Source organism: Calonectris borealis, chromosome 1, assembly GCF_964195595.1.
Source record: "Calonectris borealis chromosome 1, bCalBor7.hap1.2, whole genome shotgun sequence".
NCBI lineage: Eukaryota > Metazoa > Chordata > Aves > Procellariiformes > Procellariidae > Calonectris > Calonectris borealis.
In genome coordinates this window covers 16691261-16711600 of record NC_134312.1, presented here as the reverse complement: position 1 = coordinate 16711600, position 20340 = coordinate 16691261, and the positions used below count along the sequence as shown (strand labels likewise).

At 37.2% G+C, this 20340-nt stretch overlaps 1 protein-coding gene across 3 annotated transcripts in view; it reads right to left on the bottom strand.

Annotated features, from left to right (window-relative positions):
- Positions 1-20340, bottom strand: part of SLC2A13 (solute carrier family 2 member 13) — a 168204-nt gene that overhangs the window by 111437 nt on the left and 36427 nt on the right. For all 3 annotated transcript variants that reach the window (XM_075145784.1, XM_075145793.1, XM_075145802.1), the window contains exon 3: positions 19131-19339. In XM_075145784.1, the coding sequence (XP_075001885.1) occupies positions 19131-19339 (209 nt within the window). The remainder of the gene's footprint in view (positions 1-19130; positions 19340-20340) is intronic.

Below are 20340 nucleotides of genomic sequence, written 5' to 3'. Positions count from 1 at the left end.
CTTACACTTTGTTCCTCCCGAAGGCCAGGTATTTGCTTTATAATCTTGAAGTTCATCAATGACACTAACTCCCTGTGACATTACACCACAAGGACCAACTGGAAAGATGGCATAGATTGTAAGTTTTCCACAAACACACTGTGTAACTTTTAAACAAGTAAAGTCAAGTCTTTACACTAAAAACAATTTAAGTTATTCCAATCTCAAGCACTGTTAATACAGATCTAACATCTGCGTCTCCAACATCTTCCCTTATTTTACAAGGATGGAAAGAAATATTTAAGAAGGTAATAAGCACATTAATCTGTCACTGAAATAGTGACTTTTGGCTGTTCACATTTGGTATATACTGGAAGGCAAGTCTCAAAGAATATAGATACTAAAGAGCAGAAAACCAAAAGGAATTACAGCATGACAACAGCTTTTCAGTTAATAAGAGGAGAACAAATGCTTATTTATTTTTTGCTTGCTCTTGCTTTCTCAAAGAGCACCACCACGATACCAGCAGTCTGGTGTCAAAGAAAAAAGTAAAGTGAATAATGCAAGACACTGCAGAATGAACTATACAAATAACTCAGTTGCTCCTTAAAGTGCACTTCATGTTTTATATACAAAATAGAGAAAAAAAATCCATAGACTGTATTTTAAAAGAATTTTTCTTACATTCAGTGGACGTATTCAGTTTCAAGAATTGAAGAAAAGTAAATTTAACCTGGAAATGTATACAGATATGTACTCAGAATGAACATTTCAGCCACCTCTTCCACATATACCAAAGAAGTGCCTCTGATGGTTTTGCCTGCCCCAGAAGTAACAAATCTTTCTGGACATGGATAGCCCAAAAAGGTTTGAAGAGAAAGATTCATTAATAACTTATCCTTGCAGGAGCGGGAAGAAGAACAGTGTCATTAAAACACTACACTTTTAACAAGTGAGAAAGCACTTCCCTTCTCCTTGCTCTTTTTCAGAGTCTGGTTTTTCACGCTGATATTGTAGATTCTCAGAATTATTGGGGAAACTTCAGCTGTGGCTTTCACAAGTCCAAGTTTGTTTTTCATTCCAGTATGGCAACACCATCATAGTGTGTGCAAAGTGCCCAGACTGATCTTTTGGAAAGTACATGAACTCAGAATAGGATATTGCTGAGATGCACCACTGCATCACTCATTCACAAATGATGCACTACACTAAATTGTTTTACTGAAAATGTTACCTGATGGCATAATGCTATCACAGAAAGTATCAAACATCCATCCTAATGCCAGAGGCAATCACTACTTCCTGCTAACATATAGGTAAAGTTTAGGACATTGTTTCCAAGGACTAATGCACAAGACTCTCTATCCCTCTGGATGTGACATCCTTGGTAAATAAGCTATAAAAGAAAATAAAGTTCATTTAAGGCAGGCTGACATGACAGATACAGAGCAAAAGTAAGCATGGGCAAAATTTCAAGTTCTGATTTCCCTGAAGTACAGCAAAACCTGCAGTTGCGAGCAGCAAGTCTCAGTTCAATTTTTCCTAAGCATTCCTTGTAGATACCCATTCATTAGCCATTGTTATTGAAATAGTAGAAGAAACAAGAAGTACCCGTCCCTATAAAGTATCACAAGAATTAAAGAAATCAAAAGACAATGGTAGGTGTCAAGAAGTAATAAAAACAAGTTAAAGAAAAGAAAATATGAACCAACTAAAAGCTATAGGACAACAAGCATTCCCCAGAGCTCATCATTCAGGAGGTCTGTACTTCAAACATGCATCGGGGATTAATTTGTGACTCCTGTTTTGACTAGAAGCTTTTCATACAAATGTATGTTTACCTTGGAACCAGTCAAGATGTAATGCATGTGGATTGTCCGTCTGCATCCATCTTTGGGGATGCATTGACCTAGTTAGCTATCTAATGCAATTTTTGGCCATAATTTCTTAAGTTTTTTCTTTGTGTTGCTTAGTATTAATTTTTAAAGAGACTCTAAGAGTGTTACCATGCGTGGCAGCTCAGCTCACATAAGGAGAGCACAGGAACAGGCTCCATTGACAGTGCTGGGTTTCTAAAACACTTGAGAAAAGCATTACAGCACCCTAAGCTCGTGAGAGAGCACGAGTCAAGCACCAGGCTTCAAATACAACAGTAACACCAGCTGAGGCAGAAGTCTGTGACAGCCCCTGTCCCACACTATCTGAGTTTTCCAGACTTGTGCAAGACCTACAGAGAAATCCTCCTCACAGGCATCTAGAATCCCACCACAAGTCAGTGATAATTTTTTGTTGTTTTACCTGCACAGAAATGACTCAGACCAACCTCCAAACAAGGATATACAAGAGAATATCACCCCAAACGAAGTGGGACTCTATTCAAGTACCAAGGTGCTTAAGCCACGGAATAACAGCCTGAACACTTGCTTGGTTTAGCAGCACCCACTTGGGTACCTTTGACAGAAGTGTCAGTACTAAGCCAGCTTTGTCAACATCCACGCTTGGAGCTTCTGAAGAGCTTCCACCCACGGCTGGCACACACCCTCTGCCCTCCCCTCAAGGTACTACAAGCTCATGTACTTTAGCATAAGATTTTGAGGATGGTCTAGTATTGCCAGGAGTAGTTGTGGGAGCCGAATCTCATCACAAGCCTCATGCAACCCTTGGAAATTTCCTTCGGTGCAAAATCCTTGCCTGTTCTCTCTCTGTGAAGTGGGATTAGTAGGACTTCATTGCATTAAGGATTTTGAAAATACAGTTATTCAGAAATCAAGAGGTGCATACTTTTTATAGAGAGGCATTTCCCAATCAGATTGCAAAACAACAAATACCTTTCCCGAAAAAGGCTAAAGACCTTTGTTAAGAGGAGGCAAATCCTACAAAAAAAAAAATCAGTTCAAAAAAACTTAATTAGTTGCTGTAAACTTTTGGAACATTTAGTTGTTACCTCAAAAAAACCCACCCACATCTAAATGCCTAAGAACATCTCCTGAAAAGCTGAAAAAACCCTCAGATTTAAAAAAAGCTACAGAATTAAAACCATCACTTATGTTTCACACGCTTAAGCATGCATAACGTACTAAAAGTGTGCATGGGGAAACCAGACAATTTCATGGATGATAAATCCAAAATCATCACAAACCGAAAGAGTACTTGGGTAAAATATCATAGATGCTCAGGCTCTTCTTCTACTTTTTCCTAGACATTTGCTGTTGGCTGCTGCTCAATCAAGATTGGGCTATTAGGATTGCATAAATAAACACCTAAGCAGAATTACAGGCAATTTAATTCTTTCATTTCTATAAATGTGTGAATGCTTCTCTCCGCTTCTGCATGTCCTTCTAATATTACTGCTCAATGCTCTTTTGGTGTTACCAACACACACATTTTGTTAACTAAAAAAATCGTGCAACTATCTGTCTGCAGTCACTTGAGTCTATACATTATCTTTAGTAAATGAGACAAGAATAGTCATCTAGCAGCAGATTTATTACCACTAGAAGATGCCATGTAATAGTAAATAGTAAATGGTGTAAACACATTTCATAGGTGACATGTATAGTATGTGCAACTGTATTCTGTCTCAGAAAGGTGCTGTAGTCAAAGCACTTAATACCTTGGGTCTATTCTCAGTTCGACCAGAAATTAAATCACACTGCCTCAACTATTCTTCCTGTAAAATACCAGGTTGACCTTGATCTCTCATCAATGAAGCTGTATAGGGACCTACCTATAGGCTATCCAGTACCTAGAATCTTAGTAGTGGAAGAGTTGTAAGAGGAACTGAAGCCTTTATTTCCAGCCCATTTTATACACTCCCTGTCCAAAACACTTCAAATGGAGGAAAATAGGAGAAAGTGGTTTGCTTGAGCTTTTAAGGAGTTTGGCTCCATGCTGTGCTTCCCAACAGTTCATGAACACAATTTTACAGTTCAACAATAAATGCTTTTTTTAAAAAAGAAGAAAAGGAAAAATCTTCTTGTTTTCAGGATCACCACCAGCCCACAATCACAAGTTACTTTACCAAGCACATAAGAAGTTTGCTGATGTATTATCACTGGAGTGGTTCAGTTACCGTAGTAATAGATATTCCTGCACATTTTTACTACGAAATATAGCAAACAGGAAAAATATATTCAGCCTTTACAGGCTACACGCAATGCTCCTGCTCTATCTGCACAGAAAAATGAATCACTGAAAAAAAAACACACAGACTCTCTTTAAAGACAAATAAGAGTTTGCACGTCATATAATCAAACCCTTCAAGTACATCACTTGCAAAAATTTTTTCCAATTGAACAAGTACATTTAAAACCTTCCTGAACTAATTTAAGTGTTAAATCCAAGTTTATTCTACAGGTAAAGTTTGGATATAATGCATTACTACAACTCAGGCCCTAAAGGCAACTTATATTGTAAAAACAGTTTATACGTCATTCAAGGTTTATATTCTCAATGGAACTCAAATTGTAGATGATACTTTTTCCCTTTCTAGCCATTTCAACTATTATAAGCTGCTGCAAAAAATCCTGAAAAAAACCTACTGTGCTCATCACCATAGCAACAAAATACTTTGAGTATGATATTGTATAGGATTTACACAAAATTGATTAGTAGTTTTCAATGGTTGTTAGAACTCACAAATTTTGTCTAATATAACACTAATGTCTCAATATCTTTATTACAAAACATAAGCAAAAATTAGGTCTAATACTGCTATCAGCATAAAACAATATTCAAATTTGCAAACACATTAAGAGTGTAGAAGGGATTGTTATCACCAAATAAAATTAATATATTTAAGAAGAACCACAGGAGGAAAACAGGAACGTTTGAAATTATCCAAGTCATGATAAAAGAAAACTGCTTTGAAACTGCTGAGCTAAAATTGAAGACAACTCTTCAGACTCATGAGGTTCCAAAACACAAGGTGGGAAAAGGCATATAACAGGTTTTGCAGGTTAATTTCTCTCTACTGGAGTTAGAGAAGAAAGGAAGAGAAGTTTATCAGCAGGGCAGAAGAGTGCAAGCCTATTAAAACTACATTTCAAAATAACTCAGTTGATTTTGAAAACCAGTTTCAGCTGATCAGAAAAAAAAATTATAAACTCAAAGCATGTTAGAAGCCCTTATTTTAAAGTATTTTTGTGATGTAATATTTCCTAAATACCCATTATAAATTGCACCGTCTAGTAAAATGCAGCTGCATCCGTGAAAGACCCATGAGGGTTTTCCAGAATTCACATTTTTAATGGATCTGCCTGCACCCGAACAGAGAATATCTTGACCCCCATCAGGCACATTTTGGGGGGATTGTCAAAGACAGCACTATACAGACCAGCTGATATTTTGTATATTGAGCCAGGCGCACACAGCACAACAGACGACTGGCTGCAGATGATAGGGAATGTATCTCAGATGAGAACAGAATGCTAAACTGAGCGATGACTTCTCAAATTTGTAAAATATATATCATTTGCCTCAAAATAACTAAATAACAAAAAAATAAATTCTACCTCCTTTGTAATGCTGCTGACTTACGCTACAGTTGATTTAAATATAGAATAAATTAAGCTACATTTAAAATGTGTCTTTCTGTTTACTTCAAGGATTTACATCTCATACAGCATGTCAAGAAATATTTAAAATCAACACATTATCATTATGCGCCCCTGGAGTCCGTATATTACTTCTAGGCTTACAACATTATTCATTAACCATAATTTGGTATTATACACGGATTTATATCATATATAAAGGGCAGTTTTTCCTGAATAAAGCATTCAACACCAACAGCTTCATTGGTTCCTGGCAGCTCAGATATCCAAAGCCCTTTCTTTAGATTTTGACTCTTCCCATCAGATGGGAACTGGAGCACTCAAACCCACCATCCCAGCATCACAAGCAGCAGTCAGCTGGCATAGACCGTTACGTCTTTTCATGATATTTCATCCACTGTCTTTGACACTGCATAGTTAACACAGATTATCTGAATTACCAAGGACAACCAAGTGAGCATCCACTGCGATGAGGGAAATGAGTGTGCATCTCATAGATAATACCAGATTCTCCGCAAATTTAGGTTGATATTTTCACATTAAGTATTCTCAGGTTATAACTTTAAGAAAATCTTGACTGTTGTTGCAAAAGAAGATTTCATGAAATCTGACATTAAGATCAACTGAAAGATCCAGTTTCAACCTTGGATTTGTACCACATATTCCCATCCTGACAGATGAACATAAACATTTCCGGTAACTGTCAAGCTCCGTCTCTGTCAGGGTATGGCACAACAAATCAAAGTGCACGAGTGACCAAAAAGATACCATTTGGTTTTTACGTATGCACACACTATGCTTAAATAACAACAAATTTTGGCTGCAAAACATAATCTCATATATGAAATAGGCTGCCCATACTCCCTTCTTAGAAAAACAAAAACAAAACCCCACAGATACTGAATCCTCAGGCCTCCCTAATCTATCCTACTGATCTTGGGAGGATTTGGAGACCAAAAAGGTAAACAGCTTGAAGGATACCAAGTATGACAGATGGGGGCAGGATGATTATTTTGAGGCCACTCACTCACGAATAGGTATTCTATGGTATTTGGGTATTCTATAATGGATCATTCTTCTGGGAATGTGCTTCAAAGGGATGTGAAGCTCTAAACAATCCAATCTAGAGATGAAATGGTGTCTCAGACCTCTTCCATTGTTATACTGTAATTAGAGTAGGACAAACACTCCTCACTATATTGCAACCTGTTATCCCCTACCCACCCCGCCAATCTGGTGTTCTTTGGTAAATACCGCTTTAATTTCTCTTTCATTGTAAGGTTCTCATGCCTCTTGTCTCTGAGTACTACTAAAAATAATCACCACTTAACAAAACATAAAAAATTCAAAGTCCCAACAAAATATGAAAGATGCAAAGATAATATAAATCACCATTAAAGTTTAAATCTACTTGATAATAACAAAAGATCTGTATAGCACTTATATGCAGGCTCCTATTTTTGCTACACACAGTGAAAAGCAAGAAGAAGAAATTAAAGGAGGGAAAAATAAGTATCAGAAACTGCTTACAATTCAAAAATTCTAAAAATTAAGTATAGGGTAATATAGATGATTTTTCTTTAAAAAAAATCTTGTTTTTCTTTGGCTATGAAATGAACTATTCTGCAACTGCCACCTTTATTTTAGACTAGCAACAGTCAGAACCACCTACATTTTAAATTTGCTTTTATTGCCATAGAAACGTATGTTTGCTTTAACTAAAAAGGAAGTCTCCTGGCTCATAGCCAATCATCTACTTTCTATATCATACACTACAGAAGATATTATAATTTATTCATTTATATATCCATACTTGCACTCTCAAGTGAGCTACATCCACCTCAGCTACAATGAAAATCACATGCGTTTTGTTATATAAAATATTTATACAACATTTAAGTTTAAATGAAGAGAAACTAGTGCAATCTACTCTATATAATCACAAAAGGACAGAATTACTTTAAAATTATTTATGGTCTTAAATCAATCCATTTTATTAAATATTTGTAATTAAACCTTTCCATGTTCAATAAGCGGTCAAACAGGTCAAAACACACCAAAGAAAATGGTATTTTTGTTCTGTTTATAGCCACTGATGCCAAGGAGAATGCACATAAAAATTAAAGATGTTCAGCGCTGATAAAAAACCAAATATATTCATGCAGTTTTAGTACCAAAAGAAAGAGCTACACTCTTTCTGCCCTAAAGTACTATTCTACAAGGCAAAGAAGTGCCTGGAAGTCCTCACAACCCCAATTCACACAGGTTCGGGCACAGGGGCACCCCATGAACACCAGCGGGTTCTCACCGGTCCCTGCCCACCACTGCAGACTGGCCAGCAGAACAAGACTATCGTGTGTTACAGCAAAGAAGCTTGTTTCGTAACCTATGATAAAACCTGTCATTTCACTATAAAAGGACAGAATAAACATGCAGCATATTCTATTAAACATATTTAAGCAGTTACAAGCAATACAGCAACTTGAACTCTCAGCAGTTTCTTAGCCATTCTACAAGCTCCTTGCAACTGAAGAGAGGAACATTAACAACATGCTAGGTTTGCCGACACTAAATATTGGCCTGAAGTCAACTCTACAAGGGGGAACTAGATGCTCACTAAGTATGGCAGGGAAAAGGATAAATTTTTCAAGCCCTCGCAACCTTTAGTTACAGAATAATTCTAAATGTAACGCACAATATTGGAGAAAAAATTATTTCTTCATTCATAAATCACCATGGCTGCATTGTGAGATAACTTACTTTGACTAGATAACAACATTTTCCATATGACTTTTGGTAAATATTTGAATATCCATAGACACTGAACTATACTGATTTTGAAAACATTATTTCTTATTCAACAGAAATAAAAATATTCAAGTATGTGCAGAATCAGAAAAAAAAAGTTCAAAATCACCATTATCCATAAATGCAGTATTTACCTGTTCACAGAAAAAAACCATACACAAATTGACCACTACTAGAACAGTGGAGTGATCCTTTCCTCATAGGAAAATGACATTTAACAGAATAGTAGTTTCCTGGGGGGAAAAAAGTGCTAAAAAAAAAACAAATGGCTTTTGGTGAAGGAATTGTTGTTGGTGAGGTTTTTTCTTTGTTTGTTGGGTTGGTTTGGTTTTTTAACAAAAGGAAAACCTGAAAACAGGGGTGGAGAGGGACCAGTCTTACTGATTTTTTAAAAATTTTCTTATTTTTTTAATTGAGCTATTCAGAGCTTTATTTGCACAGGTATTTCTAGAACATGATTGAAATACTATTTAATATTTTTGAAAGCCACAATTTCCAAAGAGTTTATACTAAAAATTTCAAGTTTGCAATGCATTTGTTACAGCTTCACATAGAAAAATTCCAAAGCATTTTAACACTTCCAAAATAAATATGTCAAAGGAAACTGCAGTTTCCCCACAGACAACTGACAAGCAGAAAGAAAGTCTAAATTAACTAGATAAATTATTCATTGTGACTTATTCATGCAGCATTAGTTATCTCACGCACACACACACACATGCTTCAACCATATAAAGCCCTCTAATCTACATGGACATTTTCCAGGAGACTAGTAATATTTAGAATACAAAATAGTATAATAAACTTCCTAGAAAGTGCTTCACTTACAGAAACAACACACAAAAAACGTAAGCCCACAGACACATTCATTCAGATGATAAAAGGAAAAGGTGGTGCTCACCCTTCCTATTCTGCAGTGAAATAACATGAGGAGGAAGCTGCTTCCTAGGGATTTGGCTCTATAGCAAGACTAGCACACTACTACACAGTTATTGAGCATCACTATGGCTTAGGGGATGCCATTAAAAAAACAACCAAAAAGGAAAGCAGAATTCTGACTTTTTGCTCACCAAAAAATTATGAATGAAGCAGAATGCTGAACTGGTTCATCACTTGTAAAAATTACAGTCAAACAGAATTAATATAAAGAAAGAAACTGTTTCTTATCTCCTGGGTAAAAGCACTAGATCTAAATACATATTCTGGTCAAATAGTCAACATGGAAGTACTACACTTGTTTTCATTTATTTTCAAAAGGAAGAAATCCCAACAACTTGCTTTCTTAGCATAGGGAAAGCTCAAGAATATTTGTGTAAGGGAGCATTTGAAATGGATAGTTTGGGAGTCACAGCAGCAACACGCTCAGCAGCAAACTACATTAAAGTATTCTTTCTTTTTTTTTTTTTTTGTCCCTTCCAAATCCATCTTCAGTCAAACAAAACACAGTTCACATATGGCAGCATGCCAATTGCGATAGACTTCACATTGATTGACAAGATTTACTAAAATGCTCAGTGCATGAATACTTTGGATTAACTATCAGGGAGCAGGCAAGGATAGCTGCTGCTTCTGAACCAAACCCTTTGGGTTCGCTAGAAGAATAAAGTGTCTTGAAAACAGAAGAGATCAAAAAAACCCAATGCTGTTATTTTAAAAGGCAAGAGAAAAAGATGAGCATTGGACAAAAATCAGGCAGACAATACCTTGGTGAAGGTCTCCAGAAAAAATAAAGCCTGACTAGATTGCAGGAGCAGAATATGGCCTTATGTAAAAGAAATAAGTGCAAACTGTTTAAAACCCTTTTTCCTCCTTCGTATTAACAAAGTACTTCAATTTAAACAGGCTGTATAAACACTGTATTCACCTGACCACAGAGCCAAAGAAAAACTACTGCTGTTGAAGAATCATTAACATCTGATGGGTGAACCAAATTCTGCCCTTGTGTAAAGCCTGTCACCTAGGAGGCAGCAGAGTCAGCTCCGCACTGACGTGGTTCTCACAACACTGCAGAGCAATATTAATTTAAATTGGGAAAAAAAAAAAAAACAAAACCAAAAAACAACAACAAAACAAAAAAAAAACCCAAGCCCCATAACTTTAATTTTAATGATTATGCTGAAAACGCTAAAATGGGATCAATAGGTAAAGTTTGCTCAGCTATTTGTCTGTGGTATTTACATATAAATATTGTTATTAAAAACCTTAAATCCGTTTTAGAGTTTCCACTCATCTTCATAAGGTCAGAGAGCAAAGAAGCTGCAAGATTATCTCCAAATTTTGCCACAGAACCTGCTCTGATAGCTAAATAATGAATCATAATACTAAGCTTAGAGAAGTGATATAATTATTCCTCAGCGGTCTAAAAAAAATTTTCCCCCTATGCCCATTAACATTTTCACACAATACTGTGTATTTTGTCTGAATCCCTGCTGCACGTAAACAGGCAGCTCAAGTGGGAGCATTCAGCTTAGAATTGTGTATTCAGTGCAGATGCTGGATCCAGCAGGGAAGCGATGAAGAACCAGACCCCCCCCCCCTTTTTTTTTTTTTAATTAACTGAGTTCTTGAAGACCATTAGCAGCTCTAGAGGCACCATAATTTTATTACTTCTTAAGAACGATATACATAAATAAAAAAAGCAGATCCGTAATTTCAGATGAGAAACAAGTACATCAGCGTAACCATGTTAGAAAAAAAAAAAAAAGCCCAAACAGCAAATTCTGCTGTGAAGGCAGTGTGTGCCCATCTCTCGCACAAAAGTACGCAGGAAATTCAAAATTATATTTCCCATTTCTAACACAACCGGGCTGACTGCACTCCAGGCATCCCACCTCAAACCAAACCTGCTCTCCAGTACACTGACTCCAAGGCTTGGCGTCTTGGTTTGGTCCATTCAGACCAAAGAGGCAGGAGCCTGGCGAGCACGACGGCAGCAACAAATCCTCGCACTGCAGTTTGGAAAAGGTTATCGCACTGCCATCGCTGACAAGGCTGGCCCACTGCCAGGTGCCTCAAGACACCAGCTAAATGCTGTAGCTTTCCTTTAAGAAGATGTATTCTGCCCTTTCATTCCTATCCCAGCGTTAAAATCCTATGACTACCTTTTACCAACACAGGCTTCTCTCGCTCAGGCCCATCTCACTTCTTTGGGCTCCCTTCCCAGAGTAACAAACTGTGTGTGTCACGGACAGTATATAGGTGTCTCCCACCACTTACTCAGTACAGAAATGGGAGAGAAAGTAAGGAACGAGTCTTATTACTGTTTAGAATAGGTTTGCCTCCCAACAATGCAAGAACCACCCCCTTCAGGTCGTCTTTTTTTTGTCTTTTCTTTTTTTTTTCCCTTTCTCCTATTTCTAGTCTTTTCCGCTTGCTTCACTCCTTTACTATTACTCATGTTATGCACATCCATTTTTCTTTTTGTTGACCAAGAATATTCCCCCCAAGTCCTTCAGGTTCACTTTTGCCAGGAATCTTTAGTCCAGCTTTCCTAAAATCTCACTACATGCCACGCTATTTTTGTGTTTTTCCCCTGGACTAACTGGGAAGGAACTATTGTAAATGTACACAGTTACAAACGCTGTTTAAAGTTTATGCTATTACAAAGCGAACTTTTAATAACAGGCCAAGTTATACAGCTAAGCACTGCTTTGAGAAAATCCAAGAAATATGTCTAGCTTACTGCTTTCTAGAACTGAACTGAGCTCCTAGAAGGCATGGAAATTGGGGCCAGAAGCCGATAGCTTCTAGAAACTGATCTAGTCCAAGTCAGTTGGACTAGCTTGTTTAAATACAAAAAACAAGTAGGTTTTGTGTTAAAGGAAAAAGATACTTTTCTATAAATATGAAGTACTGAAACTAGCCCTAGCAGATAACAAACATGAAACAGGATGATAACACCTGAACAACCAGCCAAAAATGCCTAATTTTGGCTGTTCATATTAAGAAAGAAAAATAAACTATTCTAGTTAAGTTTGCAGCGGCAGGGGGTGTAGGGATTTGTTTGGTTTTTAAGCACAAGTCACAAATTCCTATTCCCCTGGACAGGACTGAAGCCAAACATGCTATCCTTATTCACAGCCTCTCCTTCAGTCAGTTTTTGCTTTAGAAGAACCACATTCTCTCATGAAAGGATGTTAATCACTAGTCTTATTCTTCCAACATTTTTTTCCACTCTGCAACATGTGTTTTCACAAAACAGATGCCTTTTCCTAAACAAAGCATAGGGAGCAGCTGAAAGTTCAGTGATGCACTAGTACTGGAGTGGAATTCAATACTGTTTCCAGACATGTAGTCCCACAGGCAACCTCAGATGAAGAGCAGCAGTTAATACTACCTGAATGTCAGCAAATTCAGCTTCAATCTGTGAATAATGTCATTTGGCTTAAAACAAAATCATTACACCCAAATTTATTTTTTAACTGATAAGAGATGAAGTCTTTTTAATTTTCTTTTATTTTCCAGATTTGTAGCTTGAATCTTCTGTAGACTTTAGAAACTGTGAACTAATATAAAGCTAATAATGCTGTCGATGGAAAACTAATTTTACTTCCAGAAACCTCATAGTGAATCTGAAGTGGGGAAAAGAAACAAAACCAAACCAAACCCTCCTGCCTCACAGTGTTTCCCTATACTTATATATAATTTTACAGAGTTTTGCTTTTTCGTGCCCTTTAGGACTACCATACACAAAATCTGTCTGGACTTCAGGCAAAGAAGAGTTTGTTCCAAAACATAAATCTGAAGCAGTCTACCCAAAAGAATTTGATCTTCAGACAGGCAATTAACCACCATTTCCAGAAAAACATTGAATTTATGCCAGCACATTGAAAACCAAGGTGAAAGATTAAGGACTTGGTTTTGGTCATAAGCCACTAAAGCAAGGCCGACTCGAAACGCCCTGCCAGGTAAACACGCTAACGCCAGGATTCCTAAAGTATACAGACATTCCCAAACTCACAGTTAGGCGTGCAAACTGAAGGTATAAGCAGAGCTCTAAGATACCAGAAACAAACTATTATTTTTAAAATATAGCAGTCATATTTCTATACAAGGCAGAAAAACAATAATTGTTCTTCATACACTATATTTCTCAAAGGTCATATCTGTGAAAATAAGTCAGCCTTTTAAAAGACTTTAAGGATAAAAGGAGAACCAAAAATCTTCCTATCTCTCTTTATCAGTTGTTTAATACAGTAATTCATACTTCCAATATTCCTTGCCAAGTTTTGTAGAAGGCTTTTTCTTGTTCTCTGATTGTACACTGAATTGAGTCAGTATACTTTCTCAAGATCAAATGTCTCCATGTTTTATTTGCCTGCATTGCATGAATTTTAAATTATCCAGAGGAGGGCTTTTTTTATGGGTTCAACTCAAAACAAATTCCAATGGACACATACACAGGAAGAATTTTTGTTCTTAAGGGTACAGACAAAGGAAAAATTCTTACACATAAATGGTTAAAACACAAGAATGAAACTAAGACATTCCTTTCAAGTACCTCTTGCATTGGCCATGCTTCCCACAAAATCCAAAGGCAAAACGCACCTGGAACTGACCCTGGCATTTGGTATTGCCACAAGCAAGAATTTCAGGCTGACATGACTACCAACCATATTGGATTTGGGGTTTTCCTCAACAAATCCTTAGCCCAACTCCTTTGTTTCCTTTTGCCCCAAAGACTTCCATCTAATTTCATGGTTACAGGTGACAACAGCCACTTAAGATCATGAAAGAGGAATTAACTTCAAATAGGATTTCAGTGTCTGGAAGTGGAATGATTTGGAGTTCTGCACAGCCTTACCAGAGCATCACAGTATTACGAAGTTTCATTAAATAAGATTCCACCTGATGTCCAATAACAATAAGCATGTCTGTATCTTTTTCAACACCAGACATGTCAGGCAATGTCCTAGGATAAAAAGGACTCCCAGAAGTAAGGGGAGAATTATGATTAAGAAAGAAAACATTGCAAGCTTCTGGTATCTCCCTAGAAAGATGTATGTCAAATGGTTCCAGCCAAAGCCATAGCCGGGAATACTGACAAGTTAAAATATTACTTAAGAAGAAAAGGTGTAAGAAATAGAAACGTACTAGAACCAGGAAGGACTGAGGGTCCAGATCTCCTGCCTGATAATATCCTATTTTGACTTAATTGGGTAAAGTTATGAGCTGAAACCTAATGGTAATGAGGTGATTTTACCTTTAGATCATACAACATTTATGTCCAACAGGGAAACACAAAACCTAAAAAAGGAGACTGATTCATTGATCCAATAGGAAATTCATCAAAGAAGTAAAGTGAGTCAAGCTTACAGGAGTGAAAGAGTGGCATGGATACCTTTTTCTTGGTCTCACAAAAAAAAAAGCTAGGCTATTACAAAAAATGTATTAAAAATAATGAAAACACAAGAAAATGTCTGATCTAGAAGCAGTGCCCATTACCTAACATCCTGGTACAGACACAGAATGGTAGGTTAAACAATATTACAGTGTAACAATCAGTTTTCTGAATCACTCAGTGAGTTTCACAGAAGCAGCATGGTTCCATGCACCACTGAGCCCCAGCAGTTTTACACGGCCGGAATTACTAAGTATAACATGTGCAAAAAAGACATCTTCATGATCAGAAGTTAACACATATACATGCGTAAGAACAGATAATAAAATGTAAAGGTCCACAGGCATAGCAGATAAGGTCAAGAGTCTCAACCCTAATTCACAGGTTAGAGAAATGTGGGATAAATACGCTGGGGGAGATTACACTGCTCTCCTAGTGTAATTATGATCCATGGTTACACATCCTTCATCTACACAAAAATAAATGTCTGGTCTTAATGCAAATGATGTTCATTTTGTCAAGATGTTAAGTTAGTACTATACTCATCACTACCGATTTCACGTGAAATGCCATGCATCCTGGCACATCACAGCTCAGCTACAAGAGGGGCATGAGGAAAAGCTATGTGGTTTGCGGATGCTTTCACACAGAAAGACAGTACAAACTGAAACTCTCCTATGACTTGCTTTGAACATTGGAGTGCTGTCAAACATATAGAAAATTAATGATCTATTTAAAATGCCTCTATTGAATGCTATAATGACTTCTTCCAGTCTGAAATGACCACTACACTGGCAGCCTGTAAGACTTTTACAAAAGGTATGCTAGATAGCTTTATTGTTATGCACAAAACCACCACCGTTAAATTCCTTCCAAAGTGCTTGCTCAAGAATTAGCATTACAAATCCCACACTCTAATTCACTTAGGCACGCAAGTTACTTCATCCATACGTGTGTATTAAGCAGCTGTGCTAGTGCTTACCTGCATTGCTATGATTTGATTGCCTGTTTTTAACTAACGTGAAGTACAGAACCTCTGCCTTCACTGTACTAAAAACTACAATTCAGCAACAGTGAGAGTCAGACACCTTTTGCTAGGAAAAGGCACTCCAGAACCCTCTTGTAGCAATGTCTTTGATCCTCCCCTTGGTAGCAAAACCCTTCTGACCATTCTCTACCCTTTTTTCTCCTCTAAGGCTTCAGAGCCTGAGCCAAGCACTAGGGAATCTGCAAGATCCACAGCATATTTAAGGGGAAGACCACTTTGCACCTATAAACTATTGCTTCCACAACTCTTGGGGAGCTCTCTTCTCTCTAGTATCTTCCTCATTAGTCCCTCTACCCTTGATTTTCCTGTCGCCAGCTCCCTTTTGCACTACAGCCCCACCATCTGAGAGGGGGATGACATTAAGAGATGATGATTAGCTGGACTTGACCAAGATTCAATTTGTCTTGTAACGTTACTGCAGAATGCAATGCCCTCCCCTTCCCTCCTCTGTAATGCAAGGTTACAACACCAAGCCACACTGGAAGTACAGAATAGAGCACGCAAAAGCAGTATTCATGACTGCCAGAAAAAAATGTCATTTGCATAACCAGTCATGGGGAAAGTGTTTGTCAAAAAGATACATCCTTTTCCTGATACCAATCTGAAAATGCTAAAATATAAGCTGCTAAGCAGTATCAGCAGCAGTGATGTGGCTGAACGTATCAGAAAGGATAAAGAAATGCGAATCATTCGCTTAACAGGTGTCCCACATTGGTACAAACGACTTCTGAAATAGAAGTTTGTTGCTGAAGGCATTTTTATTATTTTCAAGACAGAAGCTGCTTGATGACCATGTGGAAAACACAATGAACTTCTCTGGTTTTATGACAGACATTAAAACCAAACCTTTAAGAAAGTAGCTTAAATAACACAGATGAAGTTCCCCTGTGATTCATTATTTCCGTGACAAGAATAGTTGATGAAACAGTTACAAAAGGCATTACAGTTTTTAGTGTGGGACTGGAGAATATGTTACGGTTACATTCTGTTACTCCCTTGCAAAGAAGGAGTCAAACACAGGCGTTATTTTCACTTAGAAAATGATGCCCTAAGAAACTGGCAAAGATGCTTGTGTATCAATTAATGAAAAAGAACATCTGTTCTTTTTCAAGAAAGGAAAAGACAGGAAAGGGAAAGACACTATTACCTAAAAGTAAGCCGGATGATTTTTGACCTATGGTTATCTTTCCTTGAATGCCACATATGCACACTCTCAGTTTAGGGTCATTAAAGCTTTCTGTAAAACTGGAATGATGTCCACAATTTCTGATAGGAATTACTACCATCACTTGTGATTGTTATTAACGTTGTCTGCCACAAATAGGAGAAATTAATACAAGAAGGAATATATCAAACAAACAACAAAAAAAACCCCAAAATACGAATAGCAAAATGAAATGCAAAGTCTTTGCAGAAGCACACATTTGAGTTGTCAATATCTGAACACCTGGCAATGAAATCATGAACAGCAAGTTGATCTTGCACTATGCATGCCAAATTTAATACTGAGGATCTAGACAACTCTGTAAGAACTGAAAGTAATTACAGTTTAACACCACTTGTAAATACCACCTGTAAGTCACAGAAAGGTAACAAAAATAATGTATGTCTTGATGTTGACATACAATGTACCTTTTTATAACAACAAAGACTTTGGGTTAAATGGAATGAAGTGCAATTATTACCAAGTTATAATACAAAATGAGAGTGACCGTAACTATCTAATACCTACTTGCTAAGCATTTATAACAAGCGGGACAGCATATACTTGTAACTACCCTCTTTTTTTAATGCCTTTTGGTGACAACTCTGAAGCTGTGGATTACCAGAGAGGAAAACACTGATCCTCTGTAACCAAGATTTCTCCTAGGAATGTGCTTGATTTAACTAAACACTAGGAACACAATAAATTATCGGGGGGGGGGGGGGGGAATCAAGAGACCTACACATCCCAGAAAGCCAACAACCTCATAATTAGTGTGCCAGTCCAAGTTACAAATGTATAGAGGACTGATTTAACAACTGAGCTGGCGTCAGTCCTACTGCAGTCTTACACCACCACATATAGTTTACAAATAGTGAAACAGCAGCATGAGGAAAGATTTAAGAGAGAGAAAAAAGGTCATACCCTATAGCCCAGTGACTAAAATAAGGGACTGGATGGGTCAAACACGTGCTCCTTTTAGTTCTACAAATCATAAAAACTTTAATACTAGACATTAAGTGGCTCTCCACAGAATCGAACAGCCCAATCCCTAATTAGGATCAAGAACTTCGGCACATGACTCTTAAACCCAAGCTGTTCTATGAATATCCACTTCAGCTTTTTATCAAATCAGTTTTATTTCCCGCCCCCAAACTGAAGAACTGGAAAAAAGTATCCAAAGCCTCAAAAACATAACGGGAGAAGAAAAATCCAGCCCTACTTCACACCAGTGATGAATATTTTGAAAATCCCTTCGCTAGTATGTAGCAAATAACTTTTTCCAGACACTTAATATTGTAAGGCTCAAAGCCAAATTCAATGAGGCAATGAGATTAGGTATTATAAGATGTTGAACCTCAATTTACACAGATGTAAAATAACTTTCATTTTTCTTTCCATCAGCTCTAAGAAGTTACACTATTTTCCTATCAATGTTTAAGGAAGCAAGAATTAAGATGAGCCTTACTTAAGTGCCTTACTTGAGACTCCCACGTTAACACTTTCAGCACAAAGCAAAGTCAAAATATGTGGTGGACAGAAAGTCAATGGAATGGTAATCTTGCTTTATAAGTACACACATACGTACATACATAAAGTTTTGAGCAATTATGGCATAAGGATACAAAAGAGTAAAAAAAGCATTTGATTTAGATGCCTTATTTTCTTGGGGGCAGACCAAAAGGACTTTCAGAAGCTGCCTTTACTGAAAAAGCTTCTCTACATTACATGCCTAGTTTTGTAAATCTTTCCAAAGGCTGCTTGTCTAAAATATGGTCGGCCAGGATACGGCCTCTGGATAATTCAGGCATGTAAAGTGCCTTCTGACCATCTATTTGGCCTTTTCCACTGATAAAGGAAATCAAACCTTATTTTATTTATTTCCTCTCTTCAAGATGTGCATCCTTGAACTGAGTAATTTTTTGAGTACAATTCTCACAACAAGCGTAGGTCGTATAAACTTAGAATCCTACCCAACTTTACTTTTTACTCACTTAAGAAATCGGAACCTAATTTAAAACTGTAGGATCATAGAAACATCTGTTCATTTTTGAAGCTACTAGTATATGAAATATTTCAAATAGCAAAACAGACAAGAAAAAGCAAAACAAGTTCCTACAGGCTACGACTTCACCATTTCTTCTGATTTTTATCTCCTCATTGATAGGCAGAGAGGCCAACAAGCATTCAGCATACCTGCTCCAACTTCGTTTTCTTCTTCTTCAATGTTGTTTTTGATACTGTCATATTCCTCATCGATTGCCTGGTTGCCACGCATTTGAGACAGAATTCTCCGTGCTCTCTGAGTCTGGCCTTTCTGAATGAGCCAGCGGGGACTTTCAGGAAGAAACAGGAATCCAAGAAACTGTATAACTGCTGGAACAGCCGACAGGCCCAGCATGTACCTGGAAATAAGTAAATAAATAAATAAATAAATATCTAATATTTATCTACAAAAACATGCTATGAGAAGACTCAACTACAGCTGCCCAAGCTGTAATTTACAAATCAAACCCTTCTCCCCTCGTATTCTTTATCACCAGAAGTTAAGGAGGCAAGAATCATATTCTGCAAGTATTTTAGAAAACAGGACCCTCGCTTTCAATTCCAGGAAATCTCAAGGACATGTTGACTATTCTGCCACCACTGACCCTACAGCCACTGGTTCCAAGGACACTAAGTCAGACTAAATAAAACCTCTGAAATATTCCAGTAGTTTCGAAACTTCTTATATCTTCACTGAAGGGATTATCAAAGAATGAACAGAAAGAGAAAGGAAAGGCACAGAGAACAAATGTGTACCGCTGATGGCAAAAATGAGACCGAAATCCTGCTAATTGTTTTACAGACATATTAAAAAAAAAAAAAACAAACAAACAAAACCAGTCAATGAAAAATGCTTATTTGGTCAGTAATATGTACACAGGACACACGTGACCAAGGAATATACCTCTTGTGTAAGGAGATGTCTGTTTTACTTTTGACAATTTCTGACTATAAGCAGAAACACTAAAAAAAGTTCATTTCACCAGCACTGCAATTTACACCAGATCTTTTAGAGAGTCTGCTCTTAAATCTTCAGCCAGCTGCAATGTTAGGTTTTAAATCAAAACTGCATTTTAGGTGCCTGGGGGAGGTTACTATATAGAGCATTAAGGCTAGTTCTCTACTCAACAGAGAATTACCACTGGCCAGAGAGTTATGTTCCAGGGATCAGCATTGACACCTGTGACAACACCCACAGATACCATGATTTGCTCCAGCTAAAGTGGGAGGAAAAGACTGTGGCAGAGAAGCATACCACCAACTTTCATGGGTGGTTCTGGTCTATACACTTCACATTTTTATATTCCTTCAATAAAACACTAAGAAGAATAATAAGAATTGCAGAACAATGTATATAATG